This window comes from Dreissena polymorpha, chromosome 5 (genome assembly GCF_020536995.1).
Source record: "Dreissena polymorpha isolate Duluth1 chromosome 5, UMN_Dpol_1.0, whole genome shotgun sequence".
In the NCBI taxonomy this organism is placed as follows: domain Eukaryota; kingdom Metazoa; phylum Mollusca; class Bivalvia; order Myida; family Dreissenidae; genus Dreissena; species Dreissena polymorpha.
This window is the reverse complement of record NC_068359.1, coordinates 103,007,521-103,033,473: the sequence shown is the minus strand read 5'-3', so window position 1 is coordinate 103,033,473 and position 25,953 is coordinate 103,007,521. Positions and strand designations below refer to the sequence as shown.

At 35.7% G+C, this 25,953-nt stretch overlaps 1 protein-coding gene across 1 annotated transcript; it reads right to left on the bottom strand.

The window, feature by feature from the left end:
- Nucleotides 1-237: 237 nt before the first annotated feature.
- On the bottom strand, nt 238-3,186 carry LOC127832664 (uncharacterized). The gene is made up of 5 exons (XM_052358277.1): nt 2,933-3,186; nt 2,468-2,564; nt 1,719-1,832; nt 1,110-1,193; nt 238-745 (listed from the first exon to the last, which is right to left on the bottom strand). The coding sequence occupies exons 1-5, from the start codon at nt 2,990-2,992 to the stop codon at nt 684-686; spliced, it is 417 nt and encodes a 138-aa protein (XP_052214237.1). The 5' UTR covers nt 2,993-3,186; the 3' UTR covers nt 238-683.
- Between the last annotated feature and the right edge of the window lie 22,767 nt (nt 3,187-25,953).

The following is a 25,953-nucleotide window of genomic DNA, read 5'->3' as shown; positions in this document are numbered from 1 at the left end:
GTATGTATGTATGTCTGTATGTATCGTATGTATGTATGTATGTATGTATGTATGTATGCTCTGTATGTATGATGAATACGTATGTATGTATGTATGTATGTATGAGTATGTACGTACGTACGTACGTACGTACGCACGCACGCACACACGCACGCACGCACGTACGCACGCACTCACGCGCAAACGCACGTACGTTCATACGTACGTATGTATGTATGTATGCATGTAACAGAAAAGATACATTGCATTCGTAATTTAGATGTTCACATTTTATGTTTAAACTCGTGGTAAATAGTATCATAAAATTTTAAGAAATCTGTACTTTCTTACATTTTAATCTGACATGTTCATAAAATCATTTACTTTAAATGCGTGTATATATCTTTGTTTTTATGAAAACAAATTAGTAGTTTTTCTTTTTCATGGACATCTTCATTATCATACATTTCATTAAGTGCTCATTATTATCAAAGAATACGATTAGACAGTTTGCAAACATGCATATGCAGCACAATAAACCACACCCGCAACGTGAATAGCGAAAGAAGACGATTATATACTTGTCAATAACGACATGCATATATGGATACATGATAATCTTATGGTAGGAGGGCTAGGATGCAATAAATACTTTAATATATACAAACATACAAAGCAAGCAAAGATGTTAGTAAAATTGATATTCATGCGTCTACAAATGTGACACTTCTACCAAAATACATTACCTCAGAAATATTGTAGCAAGCTGTTGACAAATGTAAAATAAACATGAATAGTAACATGTTAAAAAGTACGTTCTTTATTTTTTGTTAGTGCTGGATACATTTAACATTTCGAGCAAAAAACTATTACAGGGACATATCGACGGTATTTACCTATATAAAGAAGAAATCATTTAATAAGTTATTTTTAATGTATACATTTATTTCAGGAAATAATATGCCGTTCAAGCCGACCATTTTTAAGCATTCAACGTGTTGCAACGCCCAAAAAATACATATTTTGTTTATGTTTTTGGATTCGTCAATAAATATTTCGGATATTATTTTACTCGTTTTACGGACTAGGGTAAAAAGGAATATCAATTTTTGAACAGTTGTATTACTCACTATAACTTTTTACCAGACTGCTTATCAGCACTCTCTTGTTATCACAATTCATGTTGATTGCGTCATGGGAAATAATATCCATCTCTGAAATCAGAAACATAACAATGATTTAAACCAATCATATGCAGTTGAACTGAACTGGTGTTATTTTATTCAGAAAGCGTCTCCAGTAAAAACTTTTGGATCATATATTTGTTCAAAGGCGACATTTCCTGATTATTATTTATGACAGGCCGTACAACTTTTCATCCATCTTCATTTATATAGATTAAATATATTAAAATACCAAATAGGCCTGGGTTGCCGATCGGGTGGACGAAAAGGTGACTGGTCGCTTTTGCTAGACAATTATACATATATCTCTCCAAGCATATCCTGTTATCTTTAGAAAACGCACGAACATTTTAATAATAAATACACACTACTATTTCCAATAAACATACGTTTTGAGGGTACTACTAATGCCTGCATCGTATTAAGTCTGTATCTGTCTGTAAATGAACCGAGCTCCACCTTGATTTACCTATACACATAAACATGTGAAAACAATATGACTTTGTTTTAAGTGTTTGAAAACGAAAAAAAGGTAATTTATACTATATTGTTTACCTTCCCTAATTGATGCTGGTAGAACGGCTGACAGTGGCAGCTCGGTAGTGCAAGCGTTAACAAAACCTTGCAAAACGCTCTCGGACGCCACAAATGGTAGGAATCTCTTTGAAGCTGAAATGTTACTACTGCACATCAAACTTTTATTCATGGAATACATTTATGCAACTTTATTGCAATATGTAAACTTATAACACAGGCCAACAAATAAACGTTGATAAGAGAAATCCTTTTAAAACGAATGCACTTCAATTTGACATGTTTGAACATTTTTCTGTTTAACAGTTCGTTGCATTTCAAATTATGTAACGTATGATTAACATTGAAACATATTTCCACAATCAGCACCGACACTGATTACTTTGACACTGTCTACAGATATTGTGACAAACAGATACATTATATTCTTAACATTGTTGTAAATATGGAACCTTATAATAAACTGATAAAATAATAAAATAACAATTTATAAATTTTACACTGCCATATCCGGCAAATATTTATTTCTTAAAATGTACTCTCACCTTTTAAAGTTATACTAATAGCAAATTCAATAAAATTTGGGTTTGTTTTCTAAATGGTCAATAAAAAACCCGCAATTTAATGCATCTCGAATTATGATTATAATAATTTTTTGTTTGCATACTATATTCAAAAGTAACTTGTTCGTTAGATATATGCAAAAATTAAAGGAACTCGTGGGACCATGTCAACAATATGAACCCGGTTACATCAACATATGGACTTACCGATGTACTTAACTTGAGGATACACATCCCGCTTTGTGGGCTTGGGTCGATACAACAGCACTACATTCGGGTCGTATTTACGGATCCATCCCAAAACCTAATAAAACAGTTCACTTTAAATAATATTTAACTGAAAAGCAGTAATAAATAACACATGTTATTAGTTTGTATACATTGATTTAATTTAATTCCATTTTTAAACTGTATTTGTTGTCATTCAGGTCATGTCTTTAATTCCGAAGCAATATATAGTTACGCTAGTTTGGTCATTGTCGGCTTGGGTACTACTTACATGTACCCGGGTACTCTTATGTATACTTACAGGTACACCGGGTACGGTAAATATACTTAAACGTACCCCTAACTATAATTACATCACTAGTTCAGACAATATCTGAGCGTCACTTACTTTGTATAGATGTATTTATATTTTGTGTGTGTTTCAAATAATTAAAACAACAATACCCGTCTTTCAATCATCTTCCACGATTTGTCGCAAGACATGTCCAGTTCTCTACAAAACATGAACAATACTTATAAAGATTTGTTGTGGAATATTAAGGAATGTGTGCATGCTATTTAATTTGGACATTATTTAAAAAGTCTAACTATTTTGTATATGTATTTATTAATACCGGTGATAACACTACATACCACGGGACATCGATTATACACCCCGGTGATAACAATACACACCACGGGACATCGATTATACACCACGGTGATAACAATACACACCACGGGACATCGATTAGACACCCCGGTGATAAAAATACACACCACGGGACATCTATTATACATCACGGTGTTAACAATACACACCACTGGACATCGATTATACACAACAGTGATAACAATACACACCACAGGACATCGATTATTCACCACGGTGATAACAATACACACCACGGGATATCAATTATACGGCCCGGTGATAACAATACAAACCCCGGGGCATCGACTATACACCCCGGTGATGAGAATACAAACCACGGGGCATCGATTATACACCCCGGTGATAACAATAAAAACCACGGGGCATCGATTATACACCCCGGTGATAACAATAAAAACCACGGGACATCGATTATACACCCCGGTGATAACAATAAAAACCACGGGGAATCGATTATACACCACGGTGATAACAATACACACCACGGGACATCGATTATACACCACGGTGATAACAATACACACCACGGGACATCGATTATACACCACGGTGATAACAATACACACCACTGGACATCAATTATACATCCCAGTGATAACAATACACACCACGGGACATCGATTATACACCACGGTGATAACAATACACACCACGGGGCATCGATTATACACCCCGGTGATAACAATACACACCATGGGACATCGATTATACACCAAGGTGATAACAATACACACCACGGGACATCGATTATACACCACGGTGATAACAATACACACCACGGGGCATCAATTATACATCCCAGTGATAACAATACACACCACGGGACATCGATTATACACCACGGTGATAACAATACACACCACGGGGCATCGATTATACACCCCGGTGATAACAATACACACCACGGGACATCGATTATATACCACGGTGATAACAATACACATCACGGGACATCGATTATACACCCCGGTGATAACAATACACACCACGGGACATCGATTATACATCAAGGTGATAACAATACACACCACTGGACATCTATTAAACACCCCGGTGATAACAATACACACCACGGGACATCGATTATACACCCCAGTGATAACAATGCACATCACGGTACATCGATTATACAACCTGGTGGTAACAACACACGCCACGGGACATCAATTATACACCCCGATGATAACAATACACATCACGGAATATAAATTAAACATCCTGGTGATAACAATACACACCACGGGACATCAAATATACACCTCTGTGATAACAACTAACGAAACGGGACATCAATTATTCACGCCAGGGATAACAAAACACACCACGATACATCAATTATACAGCACGGTGATAACAATACACACCATGGGACATCAATTATACACCCAGGTGATAACAATACAAACCATGGGACATCGATTTTACATCCCCGTGATAACACTACACGCCACGGTAATCAAATATACACCCCAGTGCTAACAACACACATCTCGGAATATCAATTATACACGACGGTGATAATAATACACACAATGCGACATCAAATTTACACCCCGGTGATAACACTACACACCTTACGACATCATTTATACACTCTGGTGATAACAATACACACTATGAGACATCGATTATACACCCCGGTGTTAACACTACACGCAACGGTAATCATATACACCTCTGTGATAACAGCTAACCCCACGGGACATCATTCATACACGCCGGTGATAACAATACACACAATCCGACATCGAATATAAACCCCGGTGATAACACTGCACACCTCAGGACATCAATTATACACTCCGGTGATAACAAAACAAACCATGGACAACAATTATACTCCCCGGTGATAACAAAACAGACCACGGGACATCAATTAAACACTCCGGTGATAACACCACACACCACGGTCATCATTTATAAACCCAGTGATAATAATACACACCATGGGCCATCGATTTAACACCCTACACGCCACGGGACATCACTTATACAGCCGGTGATAACAATACACACCATAAGAAATCGATTATACACCGATGTGATAACAATACGAATCACGGGACATCAATAATACATCCCGGTTATAACACTAAACGGCATTGGGCATCAATTATACACACCGGTAATAACACAACACGCAACGGGACATCAATATTACACCCCGGTGATACCACTATACTTTGTGTGGCATCAATTTTACATCCCGGTGATAACAATACACACCAAGGAACATCAATTTTACACCCCGGTGATAACAATACAAACCACGAGGCATCGATTATACGGCCCGGTGATAACAATACAAATCAGTGGGGCATCGATTATACACCCCGGTGACAACGCTACAAACCACGGGGCATCGATAACACAACCAGTTGATAACAATACAAACCACGGGGCATCGATTATGCACCCCGGTGATAACAATACAAACCTCGGGGCATCGATTATACAGCCCGGTGATAACAATACAAACCACGGGGCATCGATTATACGGCCCGGTGATAACAATACAAATCACGGGGCATCGATTATACACCCAGGTGACAACAATACAAACCACGGGGCATCGATAACACAACCCGTTGATAACAATACAAACCACGGGGCATCGATTATACACCCCGGTGATAACAATACAAACCTCGGGGCATCGAGTATACTGCCCGGTGATAACAATACAAACCACGGGGCATCGATTATACAACCCGGTGGTAACAATACATGCCTCGGGCCATCAATTATACGGCCCGGTGATAGCAATACAAACCACAGGGCATGAATTATACGGCCCGGTGATAACAATACAACCCACGGAGCATCGATTATACGACCCGGTGATAATAAAACAAACCAGAGGGCGTCGATTTTACGGCCCGGTGATAACAATACAAACTACGGGGCATCGATTATAAGGCCCGCTGATAACAATACAAACCGCGGAGCATCGATTATACGACACGGTGATAACAATAAAAACCACGGGGCATCGTTTATACATCCCGGTGATAACATTAAAAACTACGGGGCACCGATTATACGGCCCGGTGATAACAATACAAACCACGGGGCATCGATTATATGGCTAGGTGATAACAAAACAAACCAGGGGGCATCGATTATACGGCCCGGTGATAGCAATACAAACCACGGGGCATCGATTATATGGCTCGGTTATAACAATACAAACCACGGGGCGTCGATTATACGGCCCGGTGATAACAATACAAACCACGGGGCATCGACTATACACCCCGGTGATGAGAATACAAACCACGGGGCATCAATCATACACCCCGGTGATAACAATAAAAACCACGGGGCATCGATTATACACCCCGGTGATAACAATAAAAACCACGGGGCATCGATTATACACCCCGGTGATAACAATAAAAACCACGGGAAATCGACTATACACCCCGGTGATAACAATACAAACAACGCTTATGTGAACAACAGCAACATTTTAAGGCACGCAGCTAGAGTATAAATTGTTTGGATCTAATATATATTTAAGTTAAAATAAATGTGATTGACACGCTGTGAACTTAATAACATGATTTGTTTCATTTAGTGTTATTTTCGCGTTTTACTATGTGTGTTTATTTAAATCTTACCGGGTGAGGTAACTTGAAAGCAAAGCGTGCAATGGTAACAGAGGTCAAAAGGACGCAGTACCGGTCGCAAACTACTATTAAAGTTTGGTTCATATATATATATATACATATAGGTATCTTAAAACAATTAACTAAGAATAAACATCGTTGTGTAATATTATCATGTGTGTAAAATTGAAATGCCATGCAAAAAACAATATAACGCAGGTTAAGATGCATAAATATTTATTTTAAATCAGTATTTTCAATTCAGATTATATTAATACAAATTTAGTTCGATGTAGCCATTAACAATTCAGTGCATTTCGACCTTTTGCACATGCGCATTAGGGACGGTGATTATCCCGGTGCATAGATCGTAAATAAAAGTATTCTATATCTCGACATAAGCCTTGGCTGATAGCTTTGGCTGGTGTCCAGAAATGAGTTGCTATTATACCTCAAATTTCTAAATATAGTAAGATATACTATACTAAGATGGGTCGTGGGATCCCAGATCGTTTTGCCCGAGCTGAAGAAACCTGAAAATGTGCAGACGTGTACAACAGATTAAATTCGGAATACAGATGTATAGTGCAGATTGTGTACGACGTAATGAACAGCGGGGTGCCGGTCAACTCGTACCTAAGTCAACTCGCACGGTAGTCAACTCGCACGTTTTTTGGTCAACTCGCACGGCATTTCTGGTCAACTCGCACTTTTCAAAGTCAACTCGCACGCCTCGAAAAAATATATAGAAATAGATGAAGGATGTAATATGATCAGTAGTTTATAAGAAGTTTATAAGTAAAAATAATAATAATTATGTCCTTTTTCAATAATCTGAATATACGGTTGTCACATATAATGGCTCTTTTACACTTGTGGTCGGTGTTTTTCACGGGTAATTTGAATGTTTGTAATAGGTGTGAAAGGTCTTATATACAACTAACAATTATTAAAATGGCAAAGCATTAATCAATGAAACTAAATTGGTATGATAATTAATCAGTGATACTTTAATGTTTGTTTGTAATACTTTTACAATATATGTAATTTGCAATTAATAATTCAAATGCGTTTAATTGTTCACGTGTTGATTTATAATAGTGGAAAGTATTTAATTATTTGTATTCAAATTTCTATTTAATTGTTATAAACTTTGTATAAGCTTATATTTTTTACCTTTAATGAGCTATGAACGATATTGAAAACAGCTGTCACCTAATCAGTAACAATACCCTATTTCTCACCACTAAAATTACAATAAACAGATAATCTGTCAGTCATTCAGAGCTGATGAGGGTACTGATTATCGAGGAGTAGATACATATGTAAGGCTATTACTGATAGGGGTTGTCTTGAGATAAGGCTGTAGTATGGAATACTTAAATAAATTTGTTCATGCTATACAATTTAATATTTAATTAATGTAGAACCGTAACTCGGGTACAAATTTAAAAATTGTTGGTAAATTTTATTAAAGAATTAAATAAAAAAACATTTTATTCTTGTAAAATTGTATGATTGAGAATTATTGTAAAATTAATCATTGTTTCGTACAACCATGTTTAAATACGTGTAGGTATGATAATCATATGTGCGCGGTTTATATGATACTAAGCTAAGCTATACGTATTTGTACTCACGTTGACATTATTGTTAGACGTTTTTTTCCTATAATTGGGTGCTCAATAAGTTTTCCATACGTAACGGGATCTTCATTAATTGTTTAACGTCTTAATAATTAATAGTTATTAATAAATATGTGCATGCATTATTTATTCGTGTATTAATTTTATTTTCTATTTATTATTTGTTCATGTATTAAATATTTCTACAACTTCATAAATTACAAGCATGATTTGAACTTCCAAATGGAAAATGTGTTTACAAAATTAGTATTGCTTTGAGAAACCGGGTCTTAACGCAAGTGCGTAAACTTCTATTAATTTGATATATTGTTACCCGAAAATAAAATGCACAATTCCGGACATAAAATTAAGCATTTATAACAGTATACAATAAATATTTGAGACTTCGTTAATTGAAATTAAATAAATCTTTGTAATTAGGATTTAGAACCCATTAATACATCAATATTTTGACTACCGTGCGAGTTGACTTAGGTACGAATTAACTTCCGTGCGAGTTAACCAAAAAACGTGCGAGTTGACTACCGTGCGAGTTGACTTAGGTACGAGTTGACTGTAAACCGAACAGCGCTATGTGTTAATTTTGCGGCTCGGTTAGAAGTAGTCTAAACGGACTACCAGAGCCTTTGATAATTTTTGCTATGGCGGCTCTATAAAGCTGATAGTTGAATTATTGCAACTAGGTTAGAAGGGAAGAGGACAATTACAACGAGCGAGGCATGTTATAGGGGAGAAAACTCCGGGTTATGGTTAGGTTAGGGTTATGGTTAGGGGTCGGGTTAGGGTTCAGGTATGTGTCAAGGCTAACCCTAACCCAAACCCGACCCCTAAACCTTACCCTAACCCTCTAACCCGTCCATGCGCATTACAATACCATGCCTCGCTCGTTGTCGTTGTCCGCTTCCCCGGTTAGAATGGATTACGAATGTTATGAAGCCCTATTCGTATGCGTCAACAATTTGATGCGTTAGATGCAGACATGCACACTATCTGGAGTTCTGAATACAAATTTATATTGCACATCCTCTAAATTCTATTTACTTGCGTCTCTACAACCTTCTCAATATTTATACTGGTGTTACAGCGTTGGTGAAATTATGAGAATCTATAAACTGCATCCAGATAACGTTGGCATCGTGCTTATAATGTTAATCTCGGGTTTATAAGTCATTGGTCCCAATTGATCTCTGTTCAGTTTACATTGACATGCGCTTATACGTCCATTAGCCCATAGTTAAACCTTATAAATCTGCTTTAACAAATTGAGTGAGCTTGTACGCTATTTATGCATGGGATAACGCACGGGCTTCTATTTATGTACAATCTGCGCGAACACGGGTGTTATAGCGTTTGGGAACTAATGAGCGCCTATTAATCTGCGTCCAGACACGGACTCGATGTACGCTCCGTGGTCCAGACAACGTTTTTCACACCCTGCGTATACGGTTATATTCGGGTTTAATTATGATGGGTAACGATCATCTGCGCCCAATTAACATTCAAATACGGTCGTACGTGCATTATAGAGCTAATAGAAACCTATTAATCTGCTTCGAGTCGAAACATTGAGTGTGCTTAATTGCTATTATTTGCATAAAAACTAAGTTACTTCTATTTATGTACGTCCATATAATCTCCGCGTGTTCTTATGCCTTTTTACCAATGTAGCTATGCCCCCTCCTCCCTCAAAAACAACAACAAACAACAGCGTCCAGAAAACGTCCACGTCGTGCTTATACGGTTGAAATCGGATTAAATCAGGGATGAATGCCTATTTATCTGCGCCCATTTAACATTCACATGCGATTAGATGGTCTACATTGCATTATCATGAGCTGATGGAACCCAATCAATCTGCATCGAGTGAATTTGTTGGGGCTGTTTTTACGGTATCAATTGCATCAACTAACTAATAAACTTCTATTTATCTTTGCCCATAGAATATTCACATGTTCTTATACGGATTTAATAGCGTTGGGGAAAAATGAACCCCTATTAGTATGCTGCGTCTAGACAATTATCACGTCGTGCTTATAAATCGGGTTTTATTAAGGAAGGACACCTATACAGCAGCGACCAACTAACAATCTCATGTGCTTATACGGTCTATTTTACATTGTAGAAGTTATGTACCATTAACATTAATGGAGCTATATTGTTATATCAGGGTTTATTAATTACAACATTGTACATACAAATGCAAGTCATCAACAATCACTTAATAACATAATGTTTATGCACTCACTGTACATTTGACCGTGTATAAATTTTACTTCTTCTGAAGAAAATAACCAACAACCTCGGTGACGAAGTTCAACTTCATGTAGAAGACAGAAAGGCCAGCAACCCGTTATGAGACGTCATTCGCAATGCCAAACATTCTCGCAAAGACGTTTAATTCATTTAAAAACAAATGCTGTTACTACAGACCGTGCAACCAGGGCCCACTCTGTCCCAGTCGCTAATTTTAACTACAGCGAACTTCGAATAATATAAGGGAATGATGCCTTTTTCGGCGTAGCTGTTTAACGTCACTTTTGACCTTACCTGACCTTTGTAAGTGTCCAATAAAATTCAAATAAAATTTCCCGCGGCTAGACACGAATGAATACACTTCATCTATTCCATTGGCTGATTTGAGAATACCACCAGAGCATTGGAAACATGACCGCGTCTGTGTAACACTGTACGTTTTACTGTGTGTTCAGCATGAAACAATTTTATCTATAATGAAAAGGCTTGATAGATAGAACAGTTTCACACTCAACTGTCGACATCAATACAGTTTGTGCGTGCACCTGTTATTTTCAGAGGATTGCCAGCGCCAGAGCGTTTGTACTTAAAGGCTATGTTCTCATATTCAGTAATTACTTCCATATTCCTGTCTGTGTACTAGTATATTTAAGTTCATAAAAGTATCATTTTTCCATATCCTGATATTCGTTCCAGCAGTGGAAGCGTGGCCTCACTTTACTGCATTGCGTTCCAACCCGCAAGGTATCAGGGTCAGTTCGCGGCCAGTAAAATAATCGTTATATAGTATAGACGCCATCGCGTGAACTAGGTGAACTGGAATTTTCTTTAGAAATATGTTAATAAAAAGAAAAAAAAACATTTGAAGTCGCATTAATTTGAAAGACATTACATTACCTCGTCGGCTCGTTGATATAATGTATGAATTGTGTAAATAGCATCGAAATTATCCGACTTTTGCTGTTATGTCCGGGTTAAAAACAATTATCGCATGTTATCATTCTATACATAGATGGTTACGTCACAACGTTATTGTTATCTGAAAGATTGTTTGTTGACACATTGCGCATGTTATTGCATTTGTGTTAAAACCTGAACAAAATAAAAGCACGATAACACAATAAATGTTTCGATGGCGTTTTGCCAATTATTAAAAAGTAATTTATGTTAAAGAAACATAAATTGAAATTAACCACGAAAACACACCCAAATTACAGCGAACTCGTTAGACATTGTTCACACGTAATGTAACGTTTGAACGCCTTTCTCGCCTCTTTTATTGTAAAATAAATACCACTTAAAACGAGTTTCATTTGTGTTAAATTATATTTTTTTCTTACGGAAGAGGTAACAATTAATTACGCGACAGTCAGTCGCCTGCTCGGCAGCTGTCTTTGGGTCGAGAAGCACCGATGTGGCCCTGCTGTCACGGGTTGAGATACACAGGCGATGACAGGGGTTCACATGCAAATAGGTGTCAGATTCAACACCTTTGGGGCAAGATTGGTCTCTGTACATCCATCGAAACCATTTTCAATACGATCACAGACTAGTTTATTCTTATTTTTCGATAACAGTTGCATCTTAACCTTGAATATATTTAACGTGGCAAGGTACAAGAACGATTTTTTTCGTGGGATGACGATTTAGACCTAGACGAAATTTTAGTTGAATATACTGAAGATGAAGAACCACTTCATACTGCAGTAGTAAAGGAATCCGTATACGTGTGTCCAGACTGTTCGAAGGAGTTTAAAAGTATTTCTGGGTTCTGTGGTCATGTCATGAAAAAACACGACAAAAATCTCAAAGGTTTTTACATTTGAAAACAGTAATTACTTTTTGGTAAAGCGGCCATAATACTTGCTTCATTGAAAATGCAAGCTCTGGCAAAATGAAAGGGCTATAAGCTTCAGTGGTACCATCTTCTTGAACGATATTAAATATTTGCTTATATTTAAATACAGTTATGCAATAAAGGAACAACAAGATAAGAAAATAAGGTTCTTGACTCTTTAATAGCAAAAATGAACTGCAAATTATAATAAGTTACACAAATCATACACTAAAATGATACACATGATTCGAATGTTGTACTCAGTAGAATATGATATGTATGTTTCTAAACTTAAGGATATTATATGTGATGCTCAACAAATATGCTTTTAGAATATGAAAATTGCAGAATTATGTAAGAATGGATCACCATGTTTCATTAAAGCGGGTATATACGATTTTGTCAAATATTTATGAATTTATATAAACTGTGTAAAAAACTTATTATATATATATTTCAATATAATTTAAAATACAAGTTAAGAAGAACATGTGTCGAAAAATGCGAAATAAGCCAGATATTTAATTCTGAAATTGAAAACGGCTGTACAGCCGAATTCGCCAGCATGTATACCATACATGTACGATGTGCATCTAAACTTAGTTTAACGGTTTATTTGAATTCCTGCAACGGTATCTATTCATACGACACAATAACACTATCTCCGATCCTACTGCAAAGACGAATGCTTCGGTTATTGTAGGAAAATATGTACGTCACTATCGGCTCGGGGCGCTAATTTGCCTTTGCTGCATTTTATGAAATTCGGCTTTAATGTATAATTTTTCTTGCCTATTTTGTGTTATTGTAACATATTTTATCAATATATTACAATTTAACACATATAAAAAATCGTATATACCCGCTTTAAAATAGACTGACTCCTATGATTATAATAGTTGTTATATACAAACAATATATAACAGTATTGCAATGGTTCAACAAAATGTGAAAATGCATTATTACATAAAATAATGATATACATAATGACAACAGTTCTTCTTTAACACATTTGTCACAAAACCTGTTCATTTGAATGCAAGTTTCGTTTTCATTGCAGCTGGAAACTTTAAAAAGGGTCCACATTCATCAAGTGACACGTCATTCTGATGATATTGAAAATCAAATGTTCAATCAAGTATTTCCAATCGCATTTAAAACCAGCTTAGAGAATCTTCAAACAGACCCTTTGTTTAATATATTTGGTTTCTCTAGCACCCCTGTGATAGCTAAAGAGTGTCAAGAAAATGTATCTTTTGAGAATTTCATGAGGTCGGTAATGGAAAAATGCTTAGCAGGAAACAAAATTTCAACTGTTGAAGAAAGAGAGTTTTTTTTTCAAAAAGGTGAACATGTGTAGCATAGACACTGGGGTGTTAAGGCATTAAAACACTTAAAGATTTCATCCCATCAGTGACTGACCATGATTAAAACAATTTCTTCCAGGACTGCTTGATGAATTTGATTGGATAATTATTCAAAGAATGGGGAAAATTAGAGAAAAAGCATAGTGACGAAAATCAAACTGCATTAAGTGATCAAGACAATAAAGTACTGTTTTACATTGCAGGATACATTATCAGAGCTTTAGAAAAGAAATACTATAGAATACAGGACACAAGTATGGGCGAGAAACAAATCGAACACACCAATGGCCTTGTTGACAATTCAAGCGAAAAAACATTCACTGATAAATTCACAACATTGTACGAACAGAAAAACAGGGGTGGACTTAAAAAACCATGCGACAATTTCTTTCTGTTAGTGAGAGAATTTGAGACTGTTACTCGTAAGGTAGAAAGCACACGAGAGTCATCAATGCTAAAGTCAGAAAAAACTAAAACATAGGTTAAAGTTTTGGGACAGAAAGACAGACACACAGGCCAAAAAAAATATACCTCCTTTTTAAAGGGGGCATAAAAAAAACAATTTTTAATGAAATTGAAAAACCAAAAGATTTTTATGAGAAACACTAAATAAAATGTTCTACAGCTTGCCTTTTGTACACAATATTTGTGCATATGCCATCCGACACTTCAAGGCATTGATTGTGTCCCACTCGATTCCAGACACATCTATGCATTTCAGATCAACAACATCTGAAACTTTAAAAATAACTCAGACTAATTTTAAAATCAATAATCAATCTTACATTGTATATCATTAATTTTTAAACATTCAAGGCAATAGCTTTAAAGTTAATGATCGAATGATCAAGCCAATATTGTTAGATACTAGAATGTGTGATAGTTGTTTCATTTTACAGAACTTCAAGCAGATGTTTGCTCAGTAATGTATTTATCATAGTGGAAAACTGCACAGTAAATTACTAAATATATGTATCATGGAATGATGAGGATAAGCAGGAACAACTTATCCCATTTAAACAGACTGACGAACGGACCGCCCGACAAAGGGACTTCTATAGGTGCCTCTGCTAATGAAGTGATGATATAATAAAAAACTACACATATTAAGAGTTGTGTTGAACATAGATAGGTTTATCTTGCTTGGCCTAAACATCTGAAGTGCTAGCTAATGTTTGCACTTTCGGTATCTAAACTTCAAAAGATAATCATCTCTCTATTCAACAATTTCCTAGAAATGCCTATATTTAGATGATAATTTGCACTGTCAAAGTTTTATTATTGATTTATAATGAAAGTTGTCAAATTTATGATAAAAGTGATGAATAAATTAAAAACACAGCTGCAACAAAAAAAATACTTAAACAATCAATTTCAAAAGTCAAACCAGGATTGGATGTGGTCTGGACTGCTGGTTTGACCACTTGTAATAAACCGCCTCCTGCTGAACTTTTAAGTTCATCCAAAAGTTTGGGAGACCCTGTAACAAAAAATATAGATTAACAAGAGATGTGTTTGTCAGTAACACAATACCTCTAATGTGCCGCTTTGATTTTTATTTATTTTTTACCTTTGACCTTGAAGGATGACCTTAACCTGTCACCACTCAAAATGTGCAGCTCCATGAGATACACTTGCATGCCAAATATGAAGTTGCTATCTTCATTATTCCAAAAGTTATGACAAAACTTTAATATTGGTTAAAGTTTTGGACAGACAAACAAAATGACAGACTGACAGACGGACAGGCCAAAAACAATATACCCCTTTTTTTAAAGGGGGCATACAGATACAGATACAAAATGGTAATTAATAAGTAACTAATATTATTTAAAAAATTCCAACATTACATGGTCATAACACAAAAGAATATTCACCAGAAACTTCGATCAGTCCAGCAGCACTGACAGAAATGAATGCCATCAAAGGGGCACCTGGGGCCCTACACAAGCGCTCAACCTGGAATAAACATTCCAGTTTTTTAATAAAAATCTTAAAAAGCTGTGTGTCAATCATTCATACAGCAATGTCTTTGACCTCTAAACAAGAATCAATATGTCTAAACACTTTAAGGACACACACATTTCATATGATAATTTGACATAAATGAAACATCCAGGCCTTTCACTGTGATTGTAATTAAAATCATTGAAGACATTGTAAAATTAAAAATCTACATACAAATAAAAAATTTCCGGGAACGACATGACATGTACATCTATAAAGAACACAAAACAATTGTGATTTATAAACCACTCACCTTCCGCATGAGCCGACCAACTTTTTTTTTCATGTTGCGCCCAATTTTGACATTAGGATTCACTGGATTTACCTGATATAGTAGGAAGTTAACAATTAATTTTCATGGAAGAGTCATATCAATTATAATTAAACAATATTTCATCTATAAACATAAATGATTTTTCATAAATTTTTCACATACATTTTGATAGAATTTCTTTCTTAAATTCATAATTGAGTTACATATCATACCTTTATCTTAATATGTCATTAAAATAAATAAAACAATAACATTACAAGTATGAACATTCTGTACTCTTTGACAATATTAAATATAATGAAATTTCTATATAAAGTGATAAGTTCATACATATTTCCTTATTTCAGGAGTCTAAAGAAGTCTATTAATATTGCTCCAAACAATGACTGTTTTCAAGTTATATCATCAAACTAATATAAAGTATTAATTTTTGTATTAATATTAATAATACCCTAGTCTTCCCATAAAGCCTAGTCCGTCGCATTTTCCGCACTGGTGTTGAAATCACTAATAAAAAAACAAACATATAAAGACAAACATTCTAAATATGTACAGAAATATCTATAACTTCATAAATGCAAGTTAACCAACACATGTCTATAAATATTATTAACAAACAAAAAATTTGTCTTAAGGATAAAACACACTCCCAATGGTGTTATTTGATAAAGGGACCTGGAATTTAAGCGTGGAACTTATTCTTATTGTGCTTAACATTTCTAGCTAATTGTGGTTATCTCCGTCCGTCCGTCTGTCTGTACGCTCGTCCTGGCCACTAACTCCTCCTACACTTTTAGCACTAGAACCTTGAAACTTACACACATGGTAGCTATGAGCATATGTGGATTTACTTAAAATTGATACTGAACTTCTCTTATGACAATACAGTCAATCTCAACTATGCATTGCCCCATTACCAACCCTAGGGCTCCACGCCCGCATAGACCACACCCACCCAAAATTGCATTTTACTTATAATTACTTATAATTTCTTCATTTTAACACCAATTGACTTCAAATTTATACTGAACTTCTCTTATGATAATACGGTCAATCTGAACTATGCATGGCCCCATTAATAACCCTGGGGGGCCCTGCCCACATAGGTCACACCCACCCAAAATTGCCTTTTACTATAACTTCTTCATTTCTATACCAATTCACGTCTAATTGATACTGAACTTCTCTTATGACAATACGGTCAATCTCAACTATGCATGGCCCCATTACAATCCCTGGGGCACACCTATTTAAATCAAGATGTGTTTGTGAAACACAATGTCTCCCTATATGATGTTTGACCTTGAAGGATGACCTTGACCTTGACCCTTCACCACTCAAAATGTGCAGCTCCATGAGATACACATGCATTTCAAATATAAAATTGCTAGCTTAAATATTGCAGAAGTGACATTACATGAGCAATTTTGACCCATATATTTGACCTTGAAGGATGACCTTGACCTTTCACCACTCAAAATGTGCAGCTCCATGAGATACACATGCATGCCAAATATCAAGTTGCTATCTTCAATATTGCAAAAGTACTCATAAAATGAGCGATTTTGGTCACATATATTTGACATCTGACCTTGAAGGATGACCTTGACCTTGACCTTTCACCACTCAAAATGTGCAGCTCCATGAGATACACATGCATGCCAAATATCAAGTTGCTATCTTGAATATTGAAATACTGCAAAAGTGTACATTAAATGACCGATTTTGACCCATATATTTGACCTTTGACCTTGAAGGATGACCTTGACCTTTCACCACTCAAAATGTGCAGCTCCATGAGATACACATGCATGCCAAATATCAAGTTGCTATCTTCAATATTGCAAAAGTTATTGCAAATGTTAAAGTTGGTGCAAACCAACCAACCAACCAACCAACCAACCAACCAACCAACCAACAGACCAACAGACAGGGCAAAAACAATATGTCCCCCACTACTATAGTGGGGGACATAAAAATGGCGTGCGGATACGCGTCAGCCTCTACCGTGCCATTTCTAGTTTAAAATACATTCAGAAGTTTATTTATTGTCGACCAATTGATGATGATGATGATTATTAATACTAACTGTAAAAAAATGAACAGGTAAAAAATGTCATTGTCCCAGTATTTTAAAGTTTTGGTAAATATTAGTAGGTAATATTATGTAGTTGTTCACATTGCTAATTTAAAGTGCGATAGTACAATGGCGACAATGAGATAGTCATATTGTACTGTCGCCATCGTATTGTCGCACTGTTGTCATTGTATTTTCGCACTGTTGTCATCGTTTTCTTGCACTCTAGTCATCGTATTCTCGCACTCTTGTCATCGCACTCTCGCATTGTCCCAATCGTACTATCGCACTATCGCCATCGTATTTTCGCACTGTCATCATCGTACTGTTGCCATCGTATTGTCGCCATCGTATTGTTGCACTGTCGCCATCGTACTATCCAGTTCTGGCATTCTAGTCATCGTATTCTCGCCCTTTCGTGCATAAAAAATGAAGTTTAAATATGTTTAGCATGTGTACCCGTGGTATCGGCCCTCTTAATGAATACATCTTAATATTTTAAGTGAAAATATTTAAATACACACCAGTTTTATGTGTCAATCTAAAGTTAAACATGTGTTCTAGGGCATAACAACAAAAAACTGCATTTAAATCAGCAATGTTTTGACAAAATACTGGCTAGACTTAACTCCCTGTAGAAATATGTATCATGGAAACCGAATCTCATCATATCGGCCCTTCTGATCAGTTGTTAAGGTTTGTTTCTATGCTCATGTTCTTGTTCTATAAATAGTTTCCTTATGTAAAAACGAACTCTTGCTCATATTGTTCTGTGACTATTAATACAATTATTTCACAAATAAGCGGATTATAAACTATTTTATAAACCTACTAATAAATCATAAACAAACTACAAAATTATGTCTTAAATAATTTGAAAATTACATCATCACCCAGGATGAAAACATGACATACTTCGAACCCAAACCTGAAATCAAATTAAATGATCGTCTTAATAGTCATTAATATACAGCAAATGAAATATAACTTTTAAAAATTGAAAAACATTGAACGTCCTGCACTTCTTGAGGGTTTTTCCGAATGTACCTATTAAAGTCCCGATGCAATGAGGAGGTCCGATATTATGAGAATAAAGGATAATAAAAACTGGTTATGAAGTAAGAGAATGGCCAATGGCTAACAAATAAATTGAAAAAATGTTTCTGAATTGTAAGTGCATATGTTACAAAATCACGTAAACTCACAATGCTGCATTATTTGCTACGTTTATTTTAACAAAAGCTATGTTTGTCAGAAGCACAATGCCATCTACTGTCAGAGCCTTTTCTTACCTTTATCCTTGAAGGATGACATTCACCTTGACTTTTCACCACTCAAAAAGTGCAGCTCCATGAGATATCCCAGTGTGACCCAAGTTCAACGTTGTAACGGTTACATGAAGCAATATTTAGCAAATAACAAATGAAATAATAAATGTTTAATGGCACAAAATAATAATTTTAAACTCGGCTGTATTACTTTGAAATGATTCCAAGACAAAAATCATCCATTTAATCAATACAAATAGAACATCGTCGAATTTAGGTGTCGTTGAATTTGGGTTACGGTAGGATACACATGCATGCAAAATATGAAGTTGCTATCTTCAATATTCAAAAATTTATGGCCAAACTAAAAGCAAGGTTAAAGCTTCGAGACAGAAACATACAATATTTGACCTTGAAAAGGATGACCTTTACCTTGACTTTTCAACACTCACAATATGCAGCTCCATGAGATACAGATGCATGCCAAATATGAATTTGCTATTTTTAATATTGCAAAGTTATCAAACTTTAGACTTAAACCAAGGTTAAAGTTTAGGGACAAAAAGACAGCAGACAAAATGACAGCAGACAACATGACAGACAGAATGACTGACAGGCAAAAAACAATTAACCTCCTCTTCTTCGAAGAAAGGCGCATAAAAACACCAATGATATAACGCAATATGGAGACGTACAAAAAGTTTTGATTTACCGCGATTTTTTGCCATAGTTGTTGTTGCTGTTGCCATGGTGGAACAAGTTTACAAGAACACCGTTTATAAAGCGTCTAAGCATTGATATGAAGATCTATCACAATAACTGATCCCTCGCGATAAACCACGTGACATAAGCCTTGGCTGATAGCTTTGGCTGGTGTCCAGAAATGAGTTGCTATTATACCTCAAATTTCTAAATATAGTAAGATATACTATACTAAGATGGGTCGTGGGATCCCAGATCGTTTTGCCCGAGCTGAAGAAACCTGAAAATGTGCAGACGTGTACAACAGATTAAATTCGGAATACAGATGTATAGTGCAGATTGTGTACGACGTAATGAACAGCGGGGTGCCGGTCAACTCGTACCTAAGTCAACTCGCACGGTAGTCAACTCGCACGTTTTTTGGTCAACTCGCACGGCATTTCTGGTCAACTCGCACTTTTCAAAGTCAACTCGCACGCCTCGAAAAAATATATAGAAATAGATGAAGGATGTAATATGATCAGTAGTTTATAAGAAGTTTATAAGTAAAAATAATAATAATTATGTCCTTTTTCAATAATCTGAATATACGGTTGTCACATATAATGGCTCTTTTACACTTGTGGTCGGTGTTTTTCACGGGTTATATGAATGTTTGTAATAGGTGTGAAAGGTCTTATATACAACTAACAATTATTAAAATGGCAAAGCATTAATCAATGAAACTAAATTGGTATGATAATTAATCAGTGATACTTTAATGTTTGTTTGTAATACTTTTACAATATATGTAATTTGCAATTAATAATTCAAATGCGTTTAATTGTTCACGTGTTGATTTATAATAGTGGAAAGTATTTAATTATTTGTATTCAAATTTCTATTTAATTGTTATAAACTTTGTATAAGCTTATATTTTTTACCTTTAATGAGCTATGAACGATATTGAAAACAGCTGTCACCTAATCAGTAACAATACCCTATTTCTCACCACTAAAATTACAATAAACAGATAATCTGTCAGTCATTCAGAGCTGATGAGGGTACTGATTATCGAGGAGTAGATACATATGTAAGGCTATTACTGATAGGGGTTGTCTTGAGATAAGGCTGTAGTATGGAATACTTAAATAAATTTGTTCATGCTATACAATTTAATATTTAATTAATGTAGAACCGTAACTCGGGTACAAATTTAAAAATTGTTGGTAAATTTTATTAAAGAATTAAATAAAAAAACATTTTATTCTTGTAAAATTGTATGATTGAGAATTATTGTAAAATTAATCATTGTTTCGTACAACCATGTTTAAATACGTGTAGGTATGATAATCATATGTGCGCGGTTTATATGATACTAAGCTAAGCTATACGTATTTGTACTCACGTTGACATTATTGTTAGACGTTTTTTTCCTATAATTGGGTGCTCAATAAGTTTTCCATACGTAACGGGATCTTCATTAATTGTTTAACGTCTTAATAATTAATAGTTATTAATAAATATGTGCATGCATTATTTATTCGTGTATTAATTTTATTTTCTATTTATTATTTGTTCATGTATTAAATATTTCTACAACTTCATAAATTACAAGCATGATTTGAACTTCCAAATGGAAAATGTGTTTACAAAATTAGTATTGCTTTGAGAAACCGGGTCTTAACGCAAGTGCGTAAACTTCTATTAATTTGATATATTGTTACCCGAAAATAAAATGCACAATTCCGGACATAAAATTAAGCATTTATAACAGTATACAATAAATATTTGAGACTTCGTTAATTGAAATTAAATAAATCTTTGTAATTAGGATTTAGAACCCATTAATACATCAATATTTTGACTACCGTGCGAGTTGACTTAGGTACGAATTAACTTCCGTGCGAGTTAACCAAAAAACGTGCGAGTTGACTACCGTGCGAGTTGACTTAGGTACGAGTTGACTGTAAACCGAACAGCGCTATGTGTTAATTTTGCGGCTCGGTTAGAAGTAGTCTAAACGGACTACCAGAGCCTTTGATAATTTTTGCTATGGCGGCTCTATAAAGCTGATAGTTGAATTATTGCAACTAGGTTAGAAGGGAAGAGGACAATTACAACGAGCGAGGCATGTTATAGGGGAGAAAACTCCGGGTTATGGTTAGGTTAGGGTTATGGTTAGGGGTCGGGTTAGGGTTCAGGTATGTGTCAAGGCTAACCCTAACCCAAACCCGACCCCTAAACCTTACCCTAACCCTCTAACCCGTCCATGCGCATTACAATACCATGCCTCGCTCGTTGTCGTTGTCCGCTTCCCCGGTTAGAATGGATTACGAATGTTATGAAGCCCTATTCGTATGCGTCAACAATTTGATGCGTTAGATGCAGACATGCACACTATCTGGAGTTCTGAATACAAATTTATATTGCACATCCTCTAAATTCTATTTACTTGCGTCTCTACAACCTTCTCAATATTTATACTGGTGTTACAGCGTTGGTGAAATTATGAGAATCTATAAACTGCATCCAGATAACGTTGGCATCGTGCTTATAATGTTAATCTCGGGTTTATAAGTCATTGGTCCCAATTGATCTCTGTTCAGTTTACATTGACATGCGCTTATACGTCCATTAGCCCATAGTTAAACCTTATAAATCTGCTTTAACAAATTGAGTGAGCTTGTACGCTATTTATGCATGGGATAACGCACGGGCTTCTATTTATGTACAATCTGCGCGAACACGGGTGTTATAGCGTTTGGGAACTAATGAGCGCCTATTAATCTGCGTCCAGACACGGACTCGATGTACGCTCCGTGGTCCAGACAACGTTTTTCACACCCTGCGTATACGGTTATATTCGGGTTTAATTATGATGGGTAACGATCATCTGCGCCCAATTAACATTCAAATACGGTCGTACGTGCATTATAGAGCTAATAGAAACCTATTAATCTGCTTCGAGTCGAAACATTGAGTGTGCTTAATTGCTATTATTTGCATAAAAACTAAGTTACTTCTATTTATGTACGTCCATATAATCTCCGCGTGTTCTTATGCCTTTTTACCAATGTAGCTATGCCCCCTCCTCCCTCAAAAACAACAACAAACAACAGCGTCCAGAAAACGTCCACGTCGTGCTTATACGGTTGAAATCGGATTAAATCAGGGATGAATGCCTATTTATCTGCGCCCATTTAACATTCACATGCGATTAGATGGTCTACATTGCATTATCATGAGCTGATGGAACCCAATCAATCTGCATCGAGTGAATTTGTTGGGGCTGTTTTTACGGTATCAATTGCATCAACTAACTAATAAACTTCTATTTATCTTTGCCCATAGAATATTCACATGTTCTTATACGGATTTAATAGCGTTGGGGAAAAATGAACCCCTATTAGTATGCTGCGTCTAGACAATTATCACGTCGTGCTTATAAATCGGGTTTTATTAAGGAAGGACACCTATACAGCAGCGACCAACTAACAATCTCATGTGCTTATACGGTCTATTTTACATTGTAGAAGTTATGTACCATTAACATTAATGGAGCTATATTGTTATATCAGGGTTTATTAATTACAACATTGTACATACAAATGCAAGTCATCAACAATCACTTAATAACATAATGTTTATGCACTCACTGTACATTTGACCGTGTATAAATTTTACTTCTTCTGAAGAAAATAACCAACAACCTCGGTGACGAAGTTCAACTTCATGTAGAAGACAGAAAGGCCAGCAACCCGTTATGAGACGTCATTCGCAATGCCAAACATTCTCGCAAAGACGTTTAATTCATTTAAAAACAAATGCTGTTACTACAGACCGTGCAACCAGGGCCCACTCTGTCCCAGTCGCTAATTTTAACTACAGCGAACTTCGAATAATATAAGGGAATGATGCCTTTTTCGGCGTAGCTGTTTAACGTCACTTTTGACCTTACCTGACCTTTGTAAGTGTCCAATAAAATTCAAATAAAATTTCCCGCGGCTAGACACGAATGAATACACTTCATCTATTCCATTGGCTGATTTGAGAATACCACCAGAGCATTGGAAACATGACCGCGTCTGTGTAACACTGTACGTTTTACTGTGTGTTCAGCATGAAACAATTTTATCTATAATGAAAAGGCTTGATAGATAGAACAGTTTCACACTCAACTGTCGACATCAATACAGTTTGTGCGTGCACCTGTTATTTTCAGAGGATTGCCAGCGCCAGAGCGTTTGTACTTAAAGGCTATGTTCTCATATTCAGTAATTACTTCCATATTCCTGTCTGTGTACTAGTATATTTAAGTTCATAAAAGTATCATTTTTCCATATCCTGATATTCGTTCCAGCAGTGGAAGCGTGGCCTCACTTTACTGCATTGCGTTCCAACCCGCAAGGTATCAGGGTCAGTTCGCGGCCAGTAAAATAATCGTTATATAGTATAGACGCCATCGCGTGAACTAGGTGAACTGGAATTTTCTTTAGAAATATGTTAATAAAAAGAAAAAAAACATTTGAAGTCGCATTAATTTGAAAGACATTACATTACCTCGTCGGCTCGTTGATATAATGTATGAATTGTGTAAATAGCATCGAAATTATCCGACTTTTGCTGTTATGTCCGGGTTAAAAACAATTATCGCATGTTATCATTCTATACATAGATGGTTACGTCACAACGTTATTGTTATCTGAAAGATTGTTTGTTGACACATTGCGCATGTTATTGCATTTGTGTTAAAACCTGAACAAAATAAAAGCACGATAACACAATAAATGTTTCGATGGCGTTTTGCCAATTATTAAAAAGTAATTTATGTTAAAGAAACATAAATTGAAATTAACCACGAAAACACACCCAAATTACAGCGAACTCGTTAGACATTGTTCACACGTAATGTAACGTTTGAACGCCTTTCTCGCCTCTTTTATTGTAAAATAAATACCACTTAAAACGAGTTTCATTTGTGTTAAATTATATTTTTTTCTTACGGAAGAGGTAACAATTAATTACGCGACAGTCAGTCGCCTGCTCGGCAGCTGTCTTTGGGTCGAGAAGCACCGATGTGGCCCTGCTGTCACGGGTTGAGATACACAGGCGATGACAGGGGTTCACATGCAAATAGGTGTCAGATTCAACACCTTTGGGGCAAGATTGGTCTCTGTACATCCATCGAAACCATTTTCAATACGATCACAGACTAGTTTATTCTTATTTTTCGATAACAGTTGCATCTTAACCTTGAATATATTTAACGTGGCAAGGTACAAGAACGATTTTTTTCGTGGGATGACGATTTAGACCTAGACGAAATTTTAGTTGAATATACTGAAGATGAAGAACCACTTCATACTGCAGTAGTAAAGGAATCCGTATACGTGTGTCCAGACTGTTCGAATGAGTTTAAAAGTATTTCTGGGTTCTGTGGTCATGTCATGAAAAAACACGACAAAAATCTCAAAGGTTTTTACATTTGAAAACAGTAATTACTTTTTGGTAAAGCGGCCATAATACTTGCTTCATTGAAAATGCAAGCTCTGGCAAAATGAAAGGGCTATAAGCTTCAGTGGTACCATCTTCTTGAACGATATTAAATATTTGCTTATATTTAAATACAGTTATGCAATAAAGGAACAACAAGATAAGAAAATAAGGTTCTTGACTCTTTAATAGCAAAAATGAACTGCAAATTATAATAAGTTACACAAATCATACACTAAAATGATACACATGATTCGAATGTTGTACTCAGTAGAATATGATATGTATGTTTC

Coding starts and splice junctions, on each gene's coding strand:
- LOC127832664 (XM_052358277.1), bottom strand. CDS start 2,992: ATGTTTTGTAGAGAACTGGACATGTCTTGCGACAAATCGTGGAAGATG. Junction 1,833..2,467: donor TCCTCAAGTTAAGTACATCG/GTAAGTCCATAT, acceptor GTAACATTTCAG/CTTCAAAGAGATTCCTACCA. Junction 746..1,109: donor CAGTCTGGTAAAAAGTTATA/GTGAGTAATACA, acceptor ATTTGTCAACAG/CTTGCTACAATATTTCTGAG.